This window comes from Cucurbita maxima, unplaced genomic scaffold, assembly GCF_002738345.1.
Source record: "Cucurbita maxima cultivar Rimu unplaced genomic scaffold, Cmax_1.0 Cma_Scf00011, whole genome shotgun sequence".
NCBI lineage: Eukaryota > Viridiplantae > Streptophyta > Magnoliopsida > Cucurbitales > Cucurbitaceae > Cucurbita > Cucurbita maxima.
The window spans coordinates 1,382,610-1,400,527 of record NW_019272027.1 but is presented as its reverse complement, the minus strand read 5'-3'; the positions used below and the strand labels follow the sequence as shown (position 1 = coordinate 1,400,527).

The 17,918-nt window shown below is 37.5% G+C and overlaps 4 protein-coding genes and 1 non-coding gene across 7 annotated transcripts in view; 4 read left to right on the top strand and 1 right to left on the bottom strand.

The window, feature by feature from the left end:
* The first annotated feature begins 448 nt into the window (after positions 1–448).
* LOC111486047 (ABSCISIC ACID-INSENSITIVE 5-like protein 6) lies at positions 449–3,880 on the top strand. Of its 3 annotated transcripts, none has more exons than XM_023133046.1 (5): positions 449–572; positions 1,176–2,245; positions 3,299–3,370; positions 3,462–3,491; positions 3,563–3,880. In XM_023133046.1, exons 2-5 carry the CDS (start codon positions 1,277–1,279, stop codon positions 3,635–3,637), a joined length of 1,146 nt encoding a protein of 381 aa, XP_022988814.1. In that variant the 5' UTR covers positions 449–572; positions 1,176–1,276; the 3' UTR covers positions 3,638–3,880. The 3 variants fall into 3 exon arrangements, with proteins under 3 accessions (XP_022988814.1, XP_022988817.1, XP_022988816.1); XM_023133049.1 differs by having other exon boundaries at positions 449–643; positions 1,196–2,245; XM_023133048.1 differs by having other exon boundaries at positions 449–643.
* A 388-nt stretch (positions 3,881–4,268) lies between these two features.
* On the bottom strand, positions 4,269–9,023 carry LOC111486013 (protein DJ-1 homolog C). Its single transcript, XM_023133002.1, has 8 exons — positions 8,657–9,023; positions 8,292–8,492; positions 6,879–7,028; positions 6,605–6,784; positions 6,267–6,344; positions 5,561–5,761; positions 5,039–5,176; positions 4,269–4,964 (listed from the first exon to the last, which is right to left on the bottom strand). Exons 1-8 carry the CDS (start codon positions 8,888–8,890, stop codon positions 4,752–4,754), a joined length of 1,395 nt encoding a protein of 464 aa, XP_022988770.1. The 5' UTR covers positions 8,891–9,023; the 3' UTR covers positions 4,269–4,751.
* Positions 9,024–9,072: 49 nt separating this feature from the next.
* LOC111485977 (methylcrotonoyl-CoA carboxylase beta chain, mitochondrial) lies at positions 9,073–15,596 on the top strand. Its single transcript, XM_023132959.1, has 10 exons — positions 9,073–9,383; positions 9,469–9,588; positions 9,732–10,166; positions 10,301–10,391; positions 10,705–10,946; positions 11,039–11,203; positions 12,798–12,872; positions 13,853–13,984; positions 15,108–15,164; positions 15,248–15,596. Exons 1-10 carry the CDS (start codon positions 9,165–9,167, stop codon positions 15,449–15,451), a joined length of 1,740 nt encoding a protein of 579 aa, XP_022988727.1. The 5' UTR covers positions 9,073–9,164; the 3' UTR covers positions 15,452–15,596.
* A 325-nt stretch (positions 15,597–15,921) lies between these two features.
* Positions 15,922–15,994, top strand: TRNAR-UCU. Its single transcript has one exon. It is a non-coding gene; the product is annotated as a tRNA-Arg (tRNA).
* A 979-nt stretch (positions 15,995–16,973) lies between these two features.
* The window catches only part of LOC111486177 (thioredoxin M3, chloroplastic-like), a 3,574-nt gene continuing 2,629 nt past the window's right edge, over positions 16,974–17,918 (top strand). The window contains exon 1 of the mRNA XM_023133209.1: positions 16,974–17,284. Coding sequence (XP_022988977.1) covers positions 17,107–17,284 — 178 coding nt within the window. The 5' untranslated portion in view covers positions 16,974–17,106. The remainder of the gene's footprint in view (positions 17,285–17,918) is intronic.

Sequence of the window (17,918 nt, the reverse complement as noted above, 5' to 3'; positions counted from 1 at the left end):
AATGGATAAAATTTTGTTAAATCTTAATATTTATTTTTTTAAAAAAATTGAAGAGTAAAAATGTCAAATTTAGAACCAAATGTTCATAATTATCCAAATTCATTTTATTTTTACAAAAAAAAAAATAATAATAAAACAAAAAGAAGAGAGAACCAAAACAGTTTCTTAGTCTAAACGTCATGTCGTATATGATTGGCAATTTGGCAACTTCTGATTGGGCAAAAGCAGCAAATAATGTCGTTTATTTACGATCGTGTCCTCCATGTCGGAAAGCTAAATTCCGACGGTCCAGATTTGTCCACTTTGATGCTCTGCCTTGGCTCTGCTGTCACACTCAGCTTTCACACCTTCAACCATTGGTCCACGTTGCGAAATCTAGATGGATCGCTTTGCTTATTAATTTTATATTTTCACCCATAAAAACAAAAAAAATTAATAAAGTCCAAATCTTTATTAAAAAAGAGAAAAACCCAGAAAAGTAAGCTCACAATTCTTCCATATAACCTCAGATCTCTGCTAGAGACACTTGTCGCCTCCACCTGCATAACACAAAGAAGGGTCTCTCAGTTCAGGTCAGCCTATTTTCCCAAAAATATCCAACAATTTTTCAACAGGAAAAAGGGGGAAAAAAATCAAATTAAAGGTGTGCTGCCATTTTATTCAACTCCCAGTTCTTCGTTTTTGTGTGTTCTTTTGTCACTGATCAAAAATGGCTACTAGGTTTTTGTTCTTTTTGTTCTTTGATCGAAATGGGGTTCTGTTTTTTTGCTGTTGAAAATGCTTGTTTGGAGTTATAATGGGTCTGTGAATTTGGATGATTTTGTGTGCTGTAGGTCTGTTTTTTAAGGATTTGTTCTGAATTTACTTTGAATTTTTTATTGATTTTGTTTTGGGGTTTGATTTGAACTCGTTTGATCTTTTCTGATGCTTAGATTTGTAGAGAAACAGAATAGTTTCTTGATATTCACTGGCTGTTTTGGGTATATAGAGGTTGGAATGAATGATCCAAATGTTATGGATTTAGTATCAATCACTTTACGAATTGGTATCAAAGTGTTTAACTATAAATGGTGCTTGTTCTTGATATGGTATACGTTTATAGTATCAGCTTCTTATTGCTTTACTAAGCCTTCTGCAAAACTTCTTGAAGTTGAATCTTGTTTTCATTCATTCAGTTCTAAGAAAACTAAGACAGGTCGAGCTAAAAAGGAACCAACTGAACCAGGAAGACGGCTGTTTTAGGCAGTTGTCGTGTCGACGCAGATCGAGCTGTGAAATGAATTTCAGGAACTTTGAGGATATGCCACCAGGAAATTTCACATTGGCTAGGCAGCCTTCCATATACTCTTTAACTTTTGATGAGATTCAGAACACATGGAGTGGACTCGGAAAGGAGGTCGGTTCGATGAATATGGATGAACTTCTGAAGAACATTTGGACTGCTGAAGAGTCTCAAGCAATGACATCTGGTGGTGGTGGTGGAGGAGGTGGAAGCGCCTTTGGTGGGAACTTGCAGAGGCAAGGATCGTTGACTTTACCCCGAACGATTAGTCAAAAGACGGTCGATGAAGTTTGGAAAGGCTTGAGTAAAGATAACATTGGTGTTGAAGATGGCAGTGGAATCGAGGCAATGCCTCGGCGAGAACCGACGTTAGGGGAGGTGACTTTGGAGGAGTTTTTGGTTAGAGCAGGAGTGGTTAGAGAAGAACCATTTAACTGTGGATTTTATAACCAAAATGCTGGTTCGGCTGTTGGGATGCTCATGGGAAATCAGATGTCTGAGAACAAAAACATGGTTTCTGTTCATAATCAAAATGCTGCTCTTTTAGGGACAGGAGTGGTAAGGCCATCTCAGCAGCAGCAGCAGCAGCCACTTTTCCCCAAACCAGCTACTGTGACCTTTGCTTCTTCAATGAATTCAGTGAACAATCCCCAGCTTACTAACATGGTTTTGGCTTCCAAGCCTCCTTTACATGAAGCTTTGATTCAGGGCAGCGGGGTCGGTGCGATTGGTTTAGGCTCGAGAGGGGTAACGGTTGCTTCAAGATCTCCTACGAGTACAATATCATCTGATGTGATTACAAAAAACAGCATAAGGACATCTTCATATTCGCCGGTTCCAGTTCCGTATTCGTTTGGCCGGGGACGACGAAGCAGTGGGGCTCTGGAGAAAGTTGTTGAGAGGAGGCAACGGAGAATGATAAAGAACCGAGAGTCGGCTGCGAGATCACGAGCTCGTAAACAGGTAGATACATTACTGGTCATTATAGTACTGATACAATTTTTAACCATAGAATGTTGTTTCCTATTTGCTTTGGTTTTTCAAAGTAACATTAAGGTAGTGAGGCACTCAAAAAGCTTCTAGTCCAATGAAACTCCAAAACTTTTTTATTGATATGATCTCTGTGATATCTTCCATCTTCAATGCTATGAAAAGGTTTCTGTGGGGACATTTTCTTAGTGCTACAAAATTAAAGAAAACACAGTAACCTCCAAGTCTATTGGAGAGGGGAACGAGTGCCAGCGAGAATGTTGGGCCTCAAAGGTAGGCGGATTGTGAGATCCCACATCGGTTGGAGAGAGGAACAAAGTATTCTTTATAAGGGTGTCGAAAAGGGGAACGAAGCATATAACTTTGCAGCTCGTGAGATCCCATATCGGTTTGAGTGGGGAACGAAGCATTCTTTATAAGGGTGTGGAAACCTCTCCTTAGTAGACGCGTTTTAAACCTTTGAGGGGAGCCCAGAAGGGAAAGAGGACAATATCTACTAGTGGTGAGTTTGGACAGTTACAAATGGTATCAGAGCTAGACACCGAACGGTGACCAGCGAGGATGTTGAGCCTGATTTGTCAGTGCGAACGTTGAGCTCAAAAGGGGGTGGATATCGGGCAGTGTGCCAGCGAGGACGCTGGACCTCAAAGGGGGGTGGATTGTGAGATCCCACATCGATTGGAGAGAGGAACGAGTGCCAGCGAGGATACTGGACCTCAAAGGGGGTGGATTGAGAGGTTCTACATTGGTTGAAGAGAGGAACAAAACATTCTTTATATGGGTATGAAAACCTTGAGGGGAAGCCCGAAAGGGAAAGCCCGAAAATGACAATATCGGCTAGCGATAGGCACTGTTACCTAATAAATGGATTATCAAGCAATGGTCTAAAAGCATTCTTTGATCCAGCCAACATGTTTAGCTTATCACATAATTTTTTTGAAACTCGAACTGTTCTAAGTGGCTAAAGTATCTTACAAATATTGACCAAGTTTTAGATTGTTCATGTTTAATACCTTGATATCTCAGGCTTACACCATGGAGCTTGAAGCAGAAATTGCAAAACTCAAAGAAGTGAACCAAGAGTTGCAGAACATACAGGTACAATACATATAAGAACATGACTTTATTTGGTACATTTGGCTTAAGCAATCTTGTTGACCTCCATTTTTTGGCATCTTATTGTCCGCAGAGAGAGATAATGGAAACCCAGAAAGATAAGGTACATGTTTCGCCCTATTCAGTTATGTTTCAACACAGAAGCTTTCGTTTTAACAACCCTTCGCTTGACAGGTTCTGGAGAAGATGAAATGTCAGTGGGGTGACAAAAGACTCTGCTTAAGAAGAACATTGACAGGCCCTTGGTAGAGGTACCAGGATGAACAGCCAAATTTAGTCCTAGTTTCTGTAACAAATACAAAAGCAGTGTGAACAAGCTTAGATTGTGTGTTTCTGATATGATTTCTAGCTTATAGGTAGGTTTGTAGCTGTAAATAACAAAGTTCGAGGTACCAATACGTAAATAACATATATCAGAAAGCAGAGATGAGCTCTATTATGTATAAATGAACTTGTAGTATTCTAATGGTTGTTTGCTTGGACTTTCTACCTCTTTGATCGTTTCCCTTGAGAATCCAACTATCAGAATCCTGGATTGAAACTCCGCTAGCCACTCGCTTTGTAGTGTTGTCACACAAGGTAAGCACTAGCCCACCTGATGGCCGGGCGAATCTAAGTTCTCTTCCGGTCAACTGTCCACCCAGTCAAGTGCAAAAAATACAGTAAAATCACGCAAGGCACCCAGCTGGTGTGCTTCTTGCCCGCGAGGAAAGAAATAAGAGCGACAAGGTTGAGTTCAGATTTGGACGATCCAAAGTGAACCATATTTGGGTCATTCAGGTCATTAATGCAACCAACTCGAAATTTCGAGTTGGTTCGAAAAAAAGTTTCAACTCAACTCGTATACATTCATTGCTGCAACATAAATAACTGCTGGGTTATTCAAGATGCGTGGAAACCCTGGTAGATTACTAGAATAATGTGCAGATGAAACTTCAAAGAAACAAAATGAGAGAAATTTTGTGTTCATGCTTTCATAATGAAACTCTATCACACAATTCACTTGGAGCGAATATGTCCCATCTTCTCAGACAAAGCAACTGTGTGAATCAGCTCTAAACCGTAGAAGTACAGATTTACACATAAGGCTCAGTTAACGTACTCGTATTTTGACGTTTATACCTTCTCCCAGCCAACACATCATCAACCTGCACAATGCTTGCAGCTCACAATTACAGTGACACCGACTATTTTTCAAAGGCAGTCTTGAGGCAATAAGACGGTTGAATATGATCCTCTCTTGGATAGATTCCTTCATTCGATAGCAAGAGTGGAGGTGAAGGTAGTGTTAACTGTACGAACAATATCCGTTACTCAAAGATCGGAAGATTGCTTGCCTTTATAAGGACTTAGGACAGGTATATCATCCAGCTCTAGGATATTCAAAAACCAAACCTTCTGCTACACTTCTCGCTCTCGCATGGCCAAAAAGCTTGCTTACAATAGCCAACGCAAAATCTATTACATTGTAAAACCCCTTGCTCGTTATCAGTTTACCATCAATAATTACTTTTGCAGCATTTACTTCATGGGTCGACTCGGTTTCCAGAGATGGATGAGCAATTGCTCTTTTGTCCTGTTTGGCAATAGAAATATTTGAGTTTTGCAATCATGTAGGAGCAGAAGGATGGTATAGGGCTTCCATATTACCTTCAGTAGACCCTGTTTGAACAGGACTGCAGGTGAAGAGCAGACTGCACCGTATATTCTTTTGGCGGAGTCTTGTTCTTTGAGCATTCTCTTAAGGATCCGGGATTTGCTAAGCCGCTCATCTGCTGCAGCTCCCCCCTGAAATTTTATGGCAGGAATTGTGACGTTGAGTTGAAAGGAAAAAATATCTAGAAACATGAAGGACAAACAGCTACAAGATTATGAAAACTTATTAATCGACAACGAAGCAAGAAACTTCTGTTGCCGATGGACGGACAGATTACAGTAGCAAGGCATTCATAAAGTTACAAGATTAATAAATTATATTAAGAAAACGAGACAAAATTACTGATTATGTGAAGAGAATACAACAATGGTTATGAAGACCAAAACAATGATGGGCACAAGGCAGCAAACAGGCAAGCAGTTCCAATGATCAGACCACACTTAGTGAAGCAACAAGCTGTTTGGAATTGAGTAATTGAAGTCAACCAAGTTTTTCAGAAATTTCAATGGCATTACCGGAAGAATAATTAGATCATATATTGATTCTGCAGCTTCTTTAATCAACTCGTCAGCAACTACTTTTGTTCCTGTCGATGCTAAAATCTGACGTGACTTTTCAACTGAAGCAATCACGACATCCACCTTAGCCCGTCGCAAAATATCAGCAATGGTTACTAATTCAATCCCTTGAGAGCCATTTGCAATTGGGATAAGAACCTGCGCAAGAAAACAAAGAATATTTAAGGTTGCAAAATCTATGCACATATATTCTCTTATGTGATTCAAGCAAATTGGAGCATTGATTTCGGGAAGAATCATGTCCTCTTTTTAAATATTGGAATGGTATATTGTTTTCCTGTCAAAAAGAAACTTGAGGAATGTTTTGCAAGGCATAAAGTTGGAATTTGAATTTGATATCTGACTCGAGAACTTCCTTTTAGAACATAAACGTTTGTCCAAACACATTTTCGGTTTTTCCATTTCCGAAAATAGTAAAAAACGTTTATAACAAAGTCTAATTTATCTAGAAAAAGGCAATGAACAACGATTATAATTAGGATAAATAGTCATGGGATGGTTCCATTATTATGACAAACTAATTACAATCTCACTTTTAACGTACGAAATTGTCGAATGATTACTACCATCTAAAGAAAAATTTATCATTCGGAGTAACTTAGTTTCAGGACTTCCAAATCAAACACAGTTTAGGGCAACTTACACGAGGAGTATGATCAACAGACCAGTCAACTTTGTTGAATTCTTCCTTTCGAGGGCAATCATTCTCAGAATCCATTAGCTGACATACAATCATAAGAAAGCGAACACAAGCAATTTAGTTACAGAACGTGCGAGTTTGATAATTTCTGAAAGGTAGGTTTCATGTGAGGGAGAATAATAGCATTGGAAAAAAAACCGTACAGGTAAATTGAATGCTCAGCACGACTATGAAGATTACAAGTGAAATAATAAGTAACCTAATGGGATTGTTCGAGTTTCACAATGACAGCCAAAAATAACCAAGAAAATATTATATAGAAGATCAACAATAAACCTCACCAGAGATTCTCCAAGCTCCTTAGCAACTGATTCTCCATAGAGCTGCTCAACTAAAGCTAAAGAAAATCCGAAAGTAGTTCCAGGGCCACGGCTCGTTGTGAGCTCTCCCGACACATGAATATTTGATTTAACAGCCCAAAATTGTGGGAGCTTGTCATTGAATGCAGGGTGACATGTTGTCTTGAATAACAAACTACACCATAATTAGCAAGCCTGCATAAAGTCATAGTTTCCAATGAACTATATGAAATCAAATTTGACTCCACTGAGCTACCTGTTTTCTTCTTATAAGTCCCCACGGCAGAAGGGTGACTGCTGGGGCAGCACATATCGCTCCATACAGTCTCTTTTCTTCAGCTTGTCTACTGGTAATCTTCCGCAGTATTTCACAATCTCTTAATCTTACAGAGCCAGGCATCCCTCCCTAACAATGAACACATAATTATCATAATCTTATGTGACAATAATCTTTGACATGTAGGTGGCAAATGAAAATCACAACTCAAGTCCAAGAATTGTTACAGACCGAAATGTAGCTAAGTTATGCCAGTTCTATTAAGAAATATATCACTGTCATGCCCCACAAAACCACTGAACAATATGTTTCAGAAAGAAAAACTTTCAAGAGGGTGCAAATCCTGGTTTTACCTATGAGTTCTCGTATACTTATTTCATGTTGGTTCATAAACTTTCAATTGTTCCTTTTTTGTTTTTTTTTTTCTTTTATATATAACATTTGGGGGGGAGAGATTCAAATATTTAGCCTCTTGGTTGATGGTACATGTCAATTAATCTTTTCAAATAATTTGTTTTAGTTTCTAAACCTGAATAGAAAACTATTTTAATCATAGCCAATGTAACAGTCAAAACTCATCGCTAGTAGATATTATCCTATTTGGGCTTTCCCTTTCGAGCTTCCCCTCAAGGTTTTAAAACGTGTCTATTAGGGAGAGGTTTTCACACCCTTATAAAGAATGCTTTGTTCCCCTCTCCAATTGATGTGGAATCTCACAATCCACCCGCCCCCCCCTTGGGACCCAGCGTATTCTCTAGCACTCGTTTTCCTTTCCAATTGATATGAAGTCACCCAATCCACCCCCTCCGAGGCCCATCGTCCTAGCTGGCACACCGCCATGTGTCCACCCCCCTTCGAGCTCAGCCTCCTCACTGCCAAATTGTCCGATGTCTTACTCTAATACTATTTGTAACAACCTAAGCCCACCGTTAGCCGATATTGTTCTCTTTGAGCTTTCCTTTCTAAGCTTCCCCTCAAGGTTTTCAAATGCATCTACTTGGGAGAGGTTTCCACACCTTTATAACTAATGCATCGTTCCCCTCTCCATCCGAAGTGTGATCTCACAACTAGTTTATTCATCGTGTTGAAAAAAACACAAAACCTGTTTCTAATTTGATATTGAGCCTACTAATGTGTTGTACACATAATAACAATACTAAAGACACGACAAAAATGGTTTCGCTATGTTTCAAAGTTCATGAATCGAAATAGACTAATATGAAAGTTTAATAACTAAAGTAAGATTTAAACCAATGCATTAATACGGCAGCTTTCCAGCCATTTTATGCTTCTAGTATCTGTTGTCTCACTTCTTAATTGTCCTCGAAGGATTCTCAATTCCGAAGCAGTCTAGAACTTGGGGCAATTCTACTTACAAGTGAAAGTACTTACGGGCAAAGCTACAAGGTCGAAAACTTCATTGGAACATGCACTGATTAAGGTATCAGCAACCAATTTCATACCCCCAGAAGCTTCGATTTCAAGCTCTGGTTCCACCGACGCCACAGTCACGGCGGCCCCTGCTAGACGCAAAACATCAACTATAATAACAGCTTCCATTTCCTCAGTTCCAAATCCGATAGGAACCAGAACCTGCCCACACACACATGAGTTCAGTACTTATTTTTCCTCTTCTAAACACTCTTAAGAAAATCGATCATATAAGATTAGTTACTCGTTGATTCATCAAGAAATGGAAACCCCACAATGATTTTATAGGTTAAGAAGAAATGGCAAAATGGATATCGTAGAAGGACCTTCTTGAGAGGCATAGATGGAGATGAACTCGCAGTCATCGTACCGGAACTCGATAGCGTTGAAGGAGAAGTTGGAGAGAGGGTTCTCGTGGCTGTCGCAGAGAGTTTCGTGGCAATTGTTTTCCGCTGTTTGGATGCCGTCAGAGTAAACGAAGGAGATGAAACAGTGGTGGTAGCAGGTACCGCCATGGGAGAGAGCTTGAGCAGAGCAGTTGGTATCGAGTAAGTCGCCATTGAAACACCACGTTCTCAATATCTCATCCCCTTCAAATCGTATCCAAAAGCCCAATCCCTTAAAAATGGTTAATATTCTTTTTAACTTTTTTATAGTAATTTTCAAATTCTAAGTTTAGTGATCATTAAAATGAGATCAAATTAAATACGGCAATTTTATTATTTATTATTTATTTGTTAAGAAAAAGAACGAATCGGATAGAACTTACAGGTAAGATGAGAGCGGGATAAAATGATCGGACTGATCTTTGATCGAAGCTAACTCGGAGAGAAGATGTTGAGAACATTTTCGAGAAGAGCAGCAGCTTCTTCTTCATCCTTTTTCACCTCCAATTCATGGGTATCGATTTCCGACCAGATTCTTCCTCGGAGGAGGAGGGAATTCTGCTTCGGCGTCCTTCCCGATGGCGTTGATCGGAGCTCCGACGCCTTCGCTCGAAACTCTGAGGCCATGGGTGGATTCATTACCGAGCTTCGTTCCCATATCAACAAGGTCTACCACTACTCCTTTGGAAATGGGTTGTGTGTGCTTTCTATTGGGATTTCGGTTGATCTTTGGGTGATTATGTGCCTTGCAGGTTCTAGCTGGGGGCGGGCCGGAAGCTGTGAAGAGAAATGAAAGTCGAAATAAACTACTTCCCAGAGAGCGGATTGATCGCCTTCTTGATCCTGGCTCTTCCTTTCTTGAGCTTTCTCAGGTTTTTTGCTGCCAATCCAGTTAATTTCTCCGTTTTTATGATTTTTTGTTTGTCACCAATTACCTTAGTATTTTCTTTCTTTGATGAACTTCTACGAACTGTTCTTAAAATCATGCCTTCATTCAATTTAAAATATGGGGTAGCTTGCAGGCCATGAACTGTATGATGAGCCCTTGCCATCTGCTGGGATAATCACTGGGATAGGCCCTGTTCATGGACGACTTTGTATGTTTGTAGCCAATGACCCCACCGTTAAGGGGGGGACTTACTATCCCATCACAGTCAAGAAACATCTAAGGGCTCAGGAGATTGCTGCTAGATGCAATTTACCCTGCATTTATCTGGTTGATAGTGGAGGTGCTTTCCTTCCAAAGCAAGCCGAGGTGTTTCCTGATAGGGATAATTTTGGCAGAATATTCTATAACCAAGCTGTTATGTCTGCCGAAGGTCTTCCTCAAATAGCTCTTGTATTGGGTTCATGCACGGCTGGGGGTGCTTATATTCCTGCCATGGCTGATGAGAGCGTGATGGTCAAAGGAAACGGAACTATATTTCTTGCTGGACCGCCATTGGTGAAGGTCAGTTTCTCTCATAGAGTGTTTCTATTAGCTTGCATTTATCTCTGTGAATGCTTGTTAAATTTAAAGGACATTGAACTATTGTGGTGGCTTTGTCTCTAATTCTATTTCTTCTGGATAAGATGTTAAAATAGGCTGCTACAGGTGAGGAAGTCTCTGCAGAGGACTTAGGAGGTGCTAGCGTACATTGCAAAACATCTGGAGTTTCCGACTATTTTGCGCAAGGTAATTTAGAACATTTGTGCTTTGAGCATCAAGTTAATAACTTTTAAGTTATTATAGTTTCGTTTCTCGTTCCTAGTCAAGTTATACATTTCTTAATATGTGTGTGCTGTTTACTAGCGTCGTAACAATATTGTAAATCATACTGTATTACCTAAAGAACAACTTTTGGACCCTTTCATGTGAAGTGGAATCATTTTTGTGCTTCCCACGCAAATTCATGTAAAAATTGGGTTAGATTAGAAAAAAAAGTGCATAAAAATCTCTCTTTGTTCATTTCTGTAATATACTAAGTGTAATTTACAACTTCATGCAGATGAAATGCATGCTCTGGCTCTTGGGAGAAACATAGTTAAGAATCTACACATGGCTGGGAAAGAAGGTTTGATAAATGAACTGCAAAACGTAAGCGAAGACTTCAAGGAGCCATTATATGATGTCAGGGAACTTCGGTCCATTGCCCCAACTGATCATAAACAGTCTTTTGATATTCGCTCTGTCATAGCTCGAATTGTTGATGGAAGTGAATTTGATGAGTTCAAAAAACTATATGGAACAGTGAGTGCATTCATAAAACTTAAATTGCTTACTTTTTACTTGTTCTTTCTTGCTCTTTCTAAAGTTCATAATCTAAATTGTATGGATTGCAGACTCTTGTTACAGGCTTTGCCAGAATTTTTGGTCAGCCTGTAGGAATTATTGGAAATAATGGTATATTATTTAACGAATCTGCTTTAAAGGGGGCTCATTTCATTGAGCTATGCACACAGCGGAAAATTCCTTTGGTCTTTCTTCAGAATATCACTGGATTTATGGTATGTGACATCCGTTTACTTGCCATGTTAGAATTCTCAGATGACTTGTTTTTAAGTTATAACATTTTGATCTTCAATCTGTAAAGTTTTACTCATACTTAAGACTCTAAGACCTTAGGGTCATGTTTTACATCTGGCCCAATAATGGTTTGTTTGTTTTCTATAGATAGATGCATAATATTTGGAAAGTGGATTGGATAGGTGCCGAACACAAAATATACGATCATATTTAGAACAGAAAAAAAAAAAAAAAAAAAAACAATTGCACTCCATAACTCTTCAAGAGGGCTAATATTCTATAGTTTCAGTCTGGGATCATTCCTAGTTAACACAAATATATTATCACATTGAACCTCCTTCCTATATATTCTGTTGGGCCTATAACCTCTAACACTTTTTGGACAAAAGACAATTCAATCCTTACAGTTAATGCTGCCTTAATGCCTTATTATATTTCTGTGAGATCCCACATCTGGTTAGAGAGGAGAACGAAACATTCTTTGTAAGGGTGTAGAAACCTCTCCCTAGCAAATGCATTTTAAACTCTTGAGGGAAAGCCCAAAAGGGAAAACCCAAAGAAGACAATATCTGCTAACGATAGACTTGGGCTGTTACANAAAAAAAAAAAAAAAAAAAAAAAAAAAAAAAAAAAAAAAAAAAAAAAAAAAAAAAAAAAAAAAAAACAATTGCACTCCATAACTCTTCAAGAGGGCTAATATTCTATAGTTTCAGTCTGGGATCATTCCTAGTTAACACAAATATATTATCACATTGAACCTCCTTCCTATATATTCTGTTGGGCCTATAACCTCTAACACTTTTTGGACAAAAGACAATTCAATCCTTACAGTTAATGCTGCCTTAATGCCTTATTATATTTCTGTGAGATCCCACATCTGGTTAGAGAGGAGAACGAAACATTCTTTGTAAGGGTGTAGAAACCTCTCCCTAGCAAATGCATTTTAAACTCTTGAGGGAAAGCCCAAAAGGGAAAACCCAAAGAAGACAATATCTGCTAACGATAGACTTGGGCTGTTACAAATTCTCAGATTCTCCTTCTAGCATATGTAACATGGATAGAAGGCTTAAACTATCAGACATTTGCATACACTTTTGTATGTATGTGCAGCATAGTGCCTCTTGGTGGTGCACAAATCACACAAGTTTCTTTTGTAATTATAGCTTTCCCAAGATTATTAACAACTAGAAGGTCTTCCTTTAGTTGAGCTTTGGGGAAGGGTTATCTCTATCCCTTGTCCTTAGGTTGTTCTTTTGGCTTTATGTGAACATATCTCTATGTTTATTATCCAAGAAGAAGGTAGCTTAGGCGCCATTTTCATTTATTTAAAATTAGTATTGTCCAAATTATTTTTAAGTAATTCTCTGTTTGCTCATCTTTGAAGTTTTGAGAATTGTTCATTTTGCCCATGCGTGTAAATAAATTAAACTATATGTTTGTCTTTTCTAGATAGAATGGTAAATTGTTCTTGTTATCGTTTTGTGTGGATTTACTTCTAGTTTCAAATGTATTTCTTATTAAAGAGAAGTTGTCGAGATTGGTGGAAGCTGGTAGGTGATATTATTAGTTTGGCAGGTTGGCTCAAGATCTGAAGCAAATGGTATTGCAAAATCAGGGGCCAAAATGGTCATGGCAGTTTCTTGTGCAAAGGTCAGTCTCCAACCGTTTCTTATCATTAAAAATTATTTTAATGGTGCGACTGATATCTACAAATCCATTATGCTACAACCCCTGAAAATACGCTAGATATTTATGTGATGACCGGTGACTGGTACCTAGGAAGTGGTCTGAGATGAGGTTACTGTGTTCTTGCGATTTTGTTGGTATTTGATATACCCGAAATGAATCAATAAGCTGAGAGTCATATAAATCACTCATCTTGATGTCTCTCAGAGTTTCGACTACTAAGTAGCACATATGTTATTGAATAATGGAATAGATTTTTGTCAAGCTGAAAAAGCCCAGTATTATTAGTAAGCTAGTGCATCAAAGTCGATGTTTCTCGCTTGTTAGTCCGACCTCCTCACTTGCGGCTCAGGAAAGACAAGAGTAAATTTTTAAGGACATCGAATGTAAATTTGATGGTTATTCTTTTCATTATTCAATTGTTTGTGCTCTTGTAACTTTGTTTGATTGAATATATGGCCCCTTCAACTATCTAATTCTAGATATGCTATTTTGACTAGTTGGGGAGGCTTTTTATTGATAATCTTCCTAATCGCTAGATAGAGGTTGAAACAGATGCCTTTGTTGTCTTGTATATTACTGCGCTACTAGATGTTCCCTGGCTGGAGATACTAGGTCTTGTCCAACTTTGTTATATTGGATATCTTATGGTCATGATTAAATACTGTTTTGTGTTTCATGAGATTTTAGAGAATATATATTTAGTTTAATTATAAACAACTTAGAACATTCAACCGTTGATGCTTGGACGTTAAAACTAGTGGTACCAAATTAATATTATGCCAGCTAAAAAGCCACTGTATAACATTACAGATAGATGTCTTCAGCTACTCATTTGGTTGAATTTTCCCTGTGATTTGGTACTAAAAAAGAAAGAACAAACTAGCTATTGAAATGGTTTCTCCCTGATATATCTTCTCACTAATTGAGTTTGACGAAAATAGGTCCCTAAAGTTACTATCATCGTTGGTGGAAGCTTTGGTGCTGGAAATTATGCAATGTGTGGTCGTGCATACAGTCCCAACTTTTTGTTCTTATGGCCAAATGCGCGAATCTCTGTGATGGGTGGTGCTCAGGTAGATTTTGTGCTGATATTTCCAATCTCTGCTCTATATTTCTCCTTTACTATGCTGGGAACCACAGTATATAAAGAGTTTCAATTTCTTTCTGGCATTTTTTCTCTAAAATTTCAGCTTTCTGATTATGATAGTCTTATAGATGTATTTATAAAGAGGGATAGATAAGGTTGTCAATGTGTGGTGCATTCCAGGGGGGTTTATCTCATAAAATACTATACGTCTCGTTATTATGTTTATAACATAAGATGTGGCATTATGTTTGCTAAATAATCCCATATTAGTAGACAAAATTTCTGTTACTTGAGTATGAAAGTGTGAGATTCACATCGATTAGAGAGGGGAACGAGTGCCAGCAAAGATGGGTTGGATTGTGAGATCCCACATCGGTTGTAGAGAGGAACAAAACATTATTTAAAAGTAAAAGGGTATGAGATTCCACATCGGTTGTAGAGAGGAACAAAACATTATTTAAAAGGGTATGAGATCCCACATCGATTAGAGAAGGGGAACGAGTGTCAGCGAGGATGGGGGGTGGATTGTGAGATCCCACATCGGTTGGAGAGGGGAACAAAACATTATTTATAAGGGTATGGAAACCTCTCCCTAGTAGACGTGTTTTAGAAACCTTGAGGGGAAGTCCGAAAGGGAAAGCCCAAAGAAAACATTATTTGCTAGCAGCTTGGGCTTTTACAAATGGTATTAAAGCCAGACACTAGACAGTGTGCCAACGAGGACGCTGGCCCCGAAGGGGGTGGATTGTGAGATCTCACATCGATTGGAGAGAGCAATGAGTGCCAGTGAAGACACTTGACCCGAAGGGGGTGGAGAGGGGAACAAAGCAGTATTTACAAGGGTATGGAAACCTCTCTCTATCATATGCGTTTTAAAAACCTTGAGAAGCCCCAATGGGAAAGTCTAAAGAGGATGATATCGGCTAGCGATAGGCTTGGGCTGTTACAGAAAGTTTTAGGTTGCACTACTAACGTTTACTTGTTCCTTAATCATGTGTATGTCTTATTATCTGTCTTGTTTCTAAGAGCTGTATTTTGTTAACAACCTTAGCATACTCATATTAAAACTCACTAATTTCTTGAGAAAATGTTACATTTGCAATATAAAGGCTGCTGGGGTACTGAGTCAGATAGAAAAGAGCAATAAGAAGAAGCAAGGAATTCAGGTAATGCTTAGTTCAATCTGATGAACATGAGTACTCTTTCCAAAGATTTCCAAGTTCTAGTTTCTACACCTTTGTTTGGGCAGTGGGAGAAAGAAGAGGAGGAAAGATTCAAGGCAAAGGTAGTCGACGCATACGAGCGAGAAGGAAGTTCTTATTATTCCACAGCTCGGCTGTGGGACGATGGAATCATCGACCCAGCCGACACAAGAAAGGTTATCGGGCTGTGCATCTCGGCTTCCCAGAACCGTGCCCCCGAAGATACAAAGTTTGGTGTATTTAGAATGTAAAATTGCAGTATGCAACAGGTATGTCCCTGTTATAGTAGTTGTTGTTAGCAACAAGGATGATTGCTGCTCATTTGTTTCAATGTGCTGTGTAACATTCAAAATAATCAAAGAATAAAAGCTCTTCTGCTATGGAAATTGGATTCTCCTTCCCATGTTCTTTTTACTGTTACTGTTAATCTCGTATACTTGTTCATCCGCTCGTGATCGAATTTCACTAAATCAACGGTCTCTAATTTTTTAGGCAATTCTCAAATTATTTATTTGATCATTTAAAATTTTCAAATTTCATTCGATTAAAAAAAATCCATTAAATATTTTCAACCAAATGATAAGTGTCATTAAGATTAGGACGCATTTTAATTATTTAAATTATAATTTTGTACCTTTTAGAATAATGAATGAGAATTTATTCTCCAATCATGTCAATAAAAATACATTATTTATAATTAATATTAAATGCTAAGACAAAAGCGCCCATGGCCTAATGGATAAGGCGTCTGACTTCTAATCAGGCGATTGTGGGTTCGAGTCCCACTGGGCGTGTTTTTAGATTTTTGATTTTTTTCATTTCTTTGTTTCATTTATTTTGAAATGAAGGGCGTGCTTTATTTTTTATTTTATTTTTTGTTTCATTTATTATTTATTATTTTACTTTTTCATTTTATTCTTTGTTTATTTATTATTTTTTTAAATCTTTGTTCATTTATTATTTATTATTTTATTTTTTTGTTTCATTTCATTTTAATAAAAAGTGTATTTGTCGAGGTCAAAATAAAACAATAAAATTTGATTTTTGAAATTTAATTAAGAATTTTAATGACTTTTTTTTTAAAAAAAATCAAGTAGTTATCCATCGTGCCTAGATTTTTGTTTTTTGTTTTACAATAGGTAGATAAAAAGAAAAAAAAAAAATCAAACAAAATTATATGAAAAATATAAAACTATTATTGATAAGTATGGAAAATAGTGATGCTTAAACTTTCAACAGACCAACGTTCGAATAATGGTTAAAAAGATTCTCGTCGTTGACTTAATATTGAAATAATCTTTAAAAAAATATTTTTAATACAAAAGTTAAAAATTTAATTAAATTTAGAATTTATTTTCTTACCATTTTAGATATTTGCAATAATGATGAATTTTTATGAATACAAAATTATTCGACCCTAATACAAAATTCATAATGATGTACATTAATAATTAAAATGTTATAAAATTTAAATATTAAACATTTATAAATGAAACGTATTGTTGACCGTCGTTATAAAACATTAAATATTTATAGTTTTTTTTTTAAATACGATAAAGATTGGAAGTCCGTTCTCAACTAAAAATATGTTAACCCATAATGGGAATTAATTTTAATGTCTTTAAATTAAAAATTTTAATGTCTAAAAAAGAAAAATAAAATAAAAATATTATAATAACCACACGTTTAAGTCGGAAGGGCACTCATCACTTTCAGCGAACTTACGTATCAGAAAACGTAAATTAAAAAATTAATAAAAAAATAAAATAAAAAATAGACGCGTCAAATCTCCACTTCCCTTCCGTCTCTCTTTCTGCGGCTCTGCCCACTGATTTGTTTCTGCTTCGCATGCCGTTTGATTTCCGATCTCCTTTGTTTCTCTGCTCCTCCTCCTTCTCTCTTGTCCATGGCCTCCTCCTTGCCTTTCTCCGTTCATCAAACCCTTCCCAATCGCATTTCCTCCCATTCTAACCTCAATTCACTTTGCTTTTTCTCGCCTCCTTCCAATCTGCGTCTCCATCGCCGGATTAGGGCTCGAAATGCTTCTCTCACCCTCAACGTTCAATGCGTCAGTCAGGCTAAAGGTTTTTCTTATCGCTCTACTTTTGTTTGTTTTCGCTTTACGTTTTGTGTTGTTTTGTGTTGTTTTGTTTGTATGCTGTACTCGCCCGTTTGGTACGTTTCTCTAATTTTCTGCTGAAATGAATGAGTTATTGTAGGTTTTACTACGTTCTAGATGTTGATCTCTCTCTTCCTGTCTTTGTGTGCGGCGGATGCGATCTTGATTGTTGTGATTTTCTTATTTTAGATTTAGTACAATAAATGTGATTGTTGATAAGGATTTAAATGACTGAGCTACAAGAAGATTAACTTCGATTACATATGAGCTGGTTTTCAATTTAATCTCTGATTCCGATCATATGTTTTGCCTTTTCCTCTAATTATGCTTAGTTTACCGACAGTTAAAATTAATGTTGGTAATGCTCGTATTATTTCGAGATCCAATCTTAAATTTGCGGTGTGAACGAAAGCTGGAATTGTCGCAAATTCCTGAAATAAAAAGATTTCAAGATCTGTTCAATGAATTGCGCAACACGCGTTATTCATGGTAGTCATTATATACAGATATACAAATCTTAGGAAAAAATTTGATTGGCTCCTCTGTGTAGTGTTTCAATATCTAAACGTTTTGCCTTTTTTTTTTTTTTTTTTTTTTTT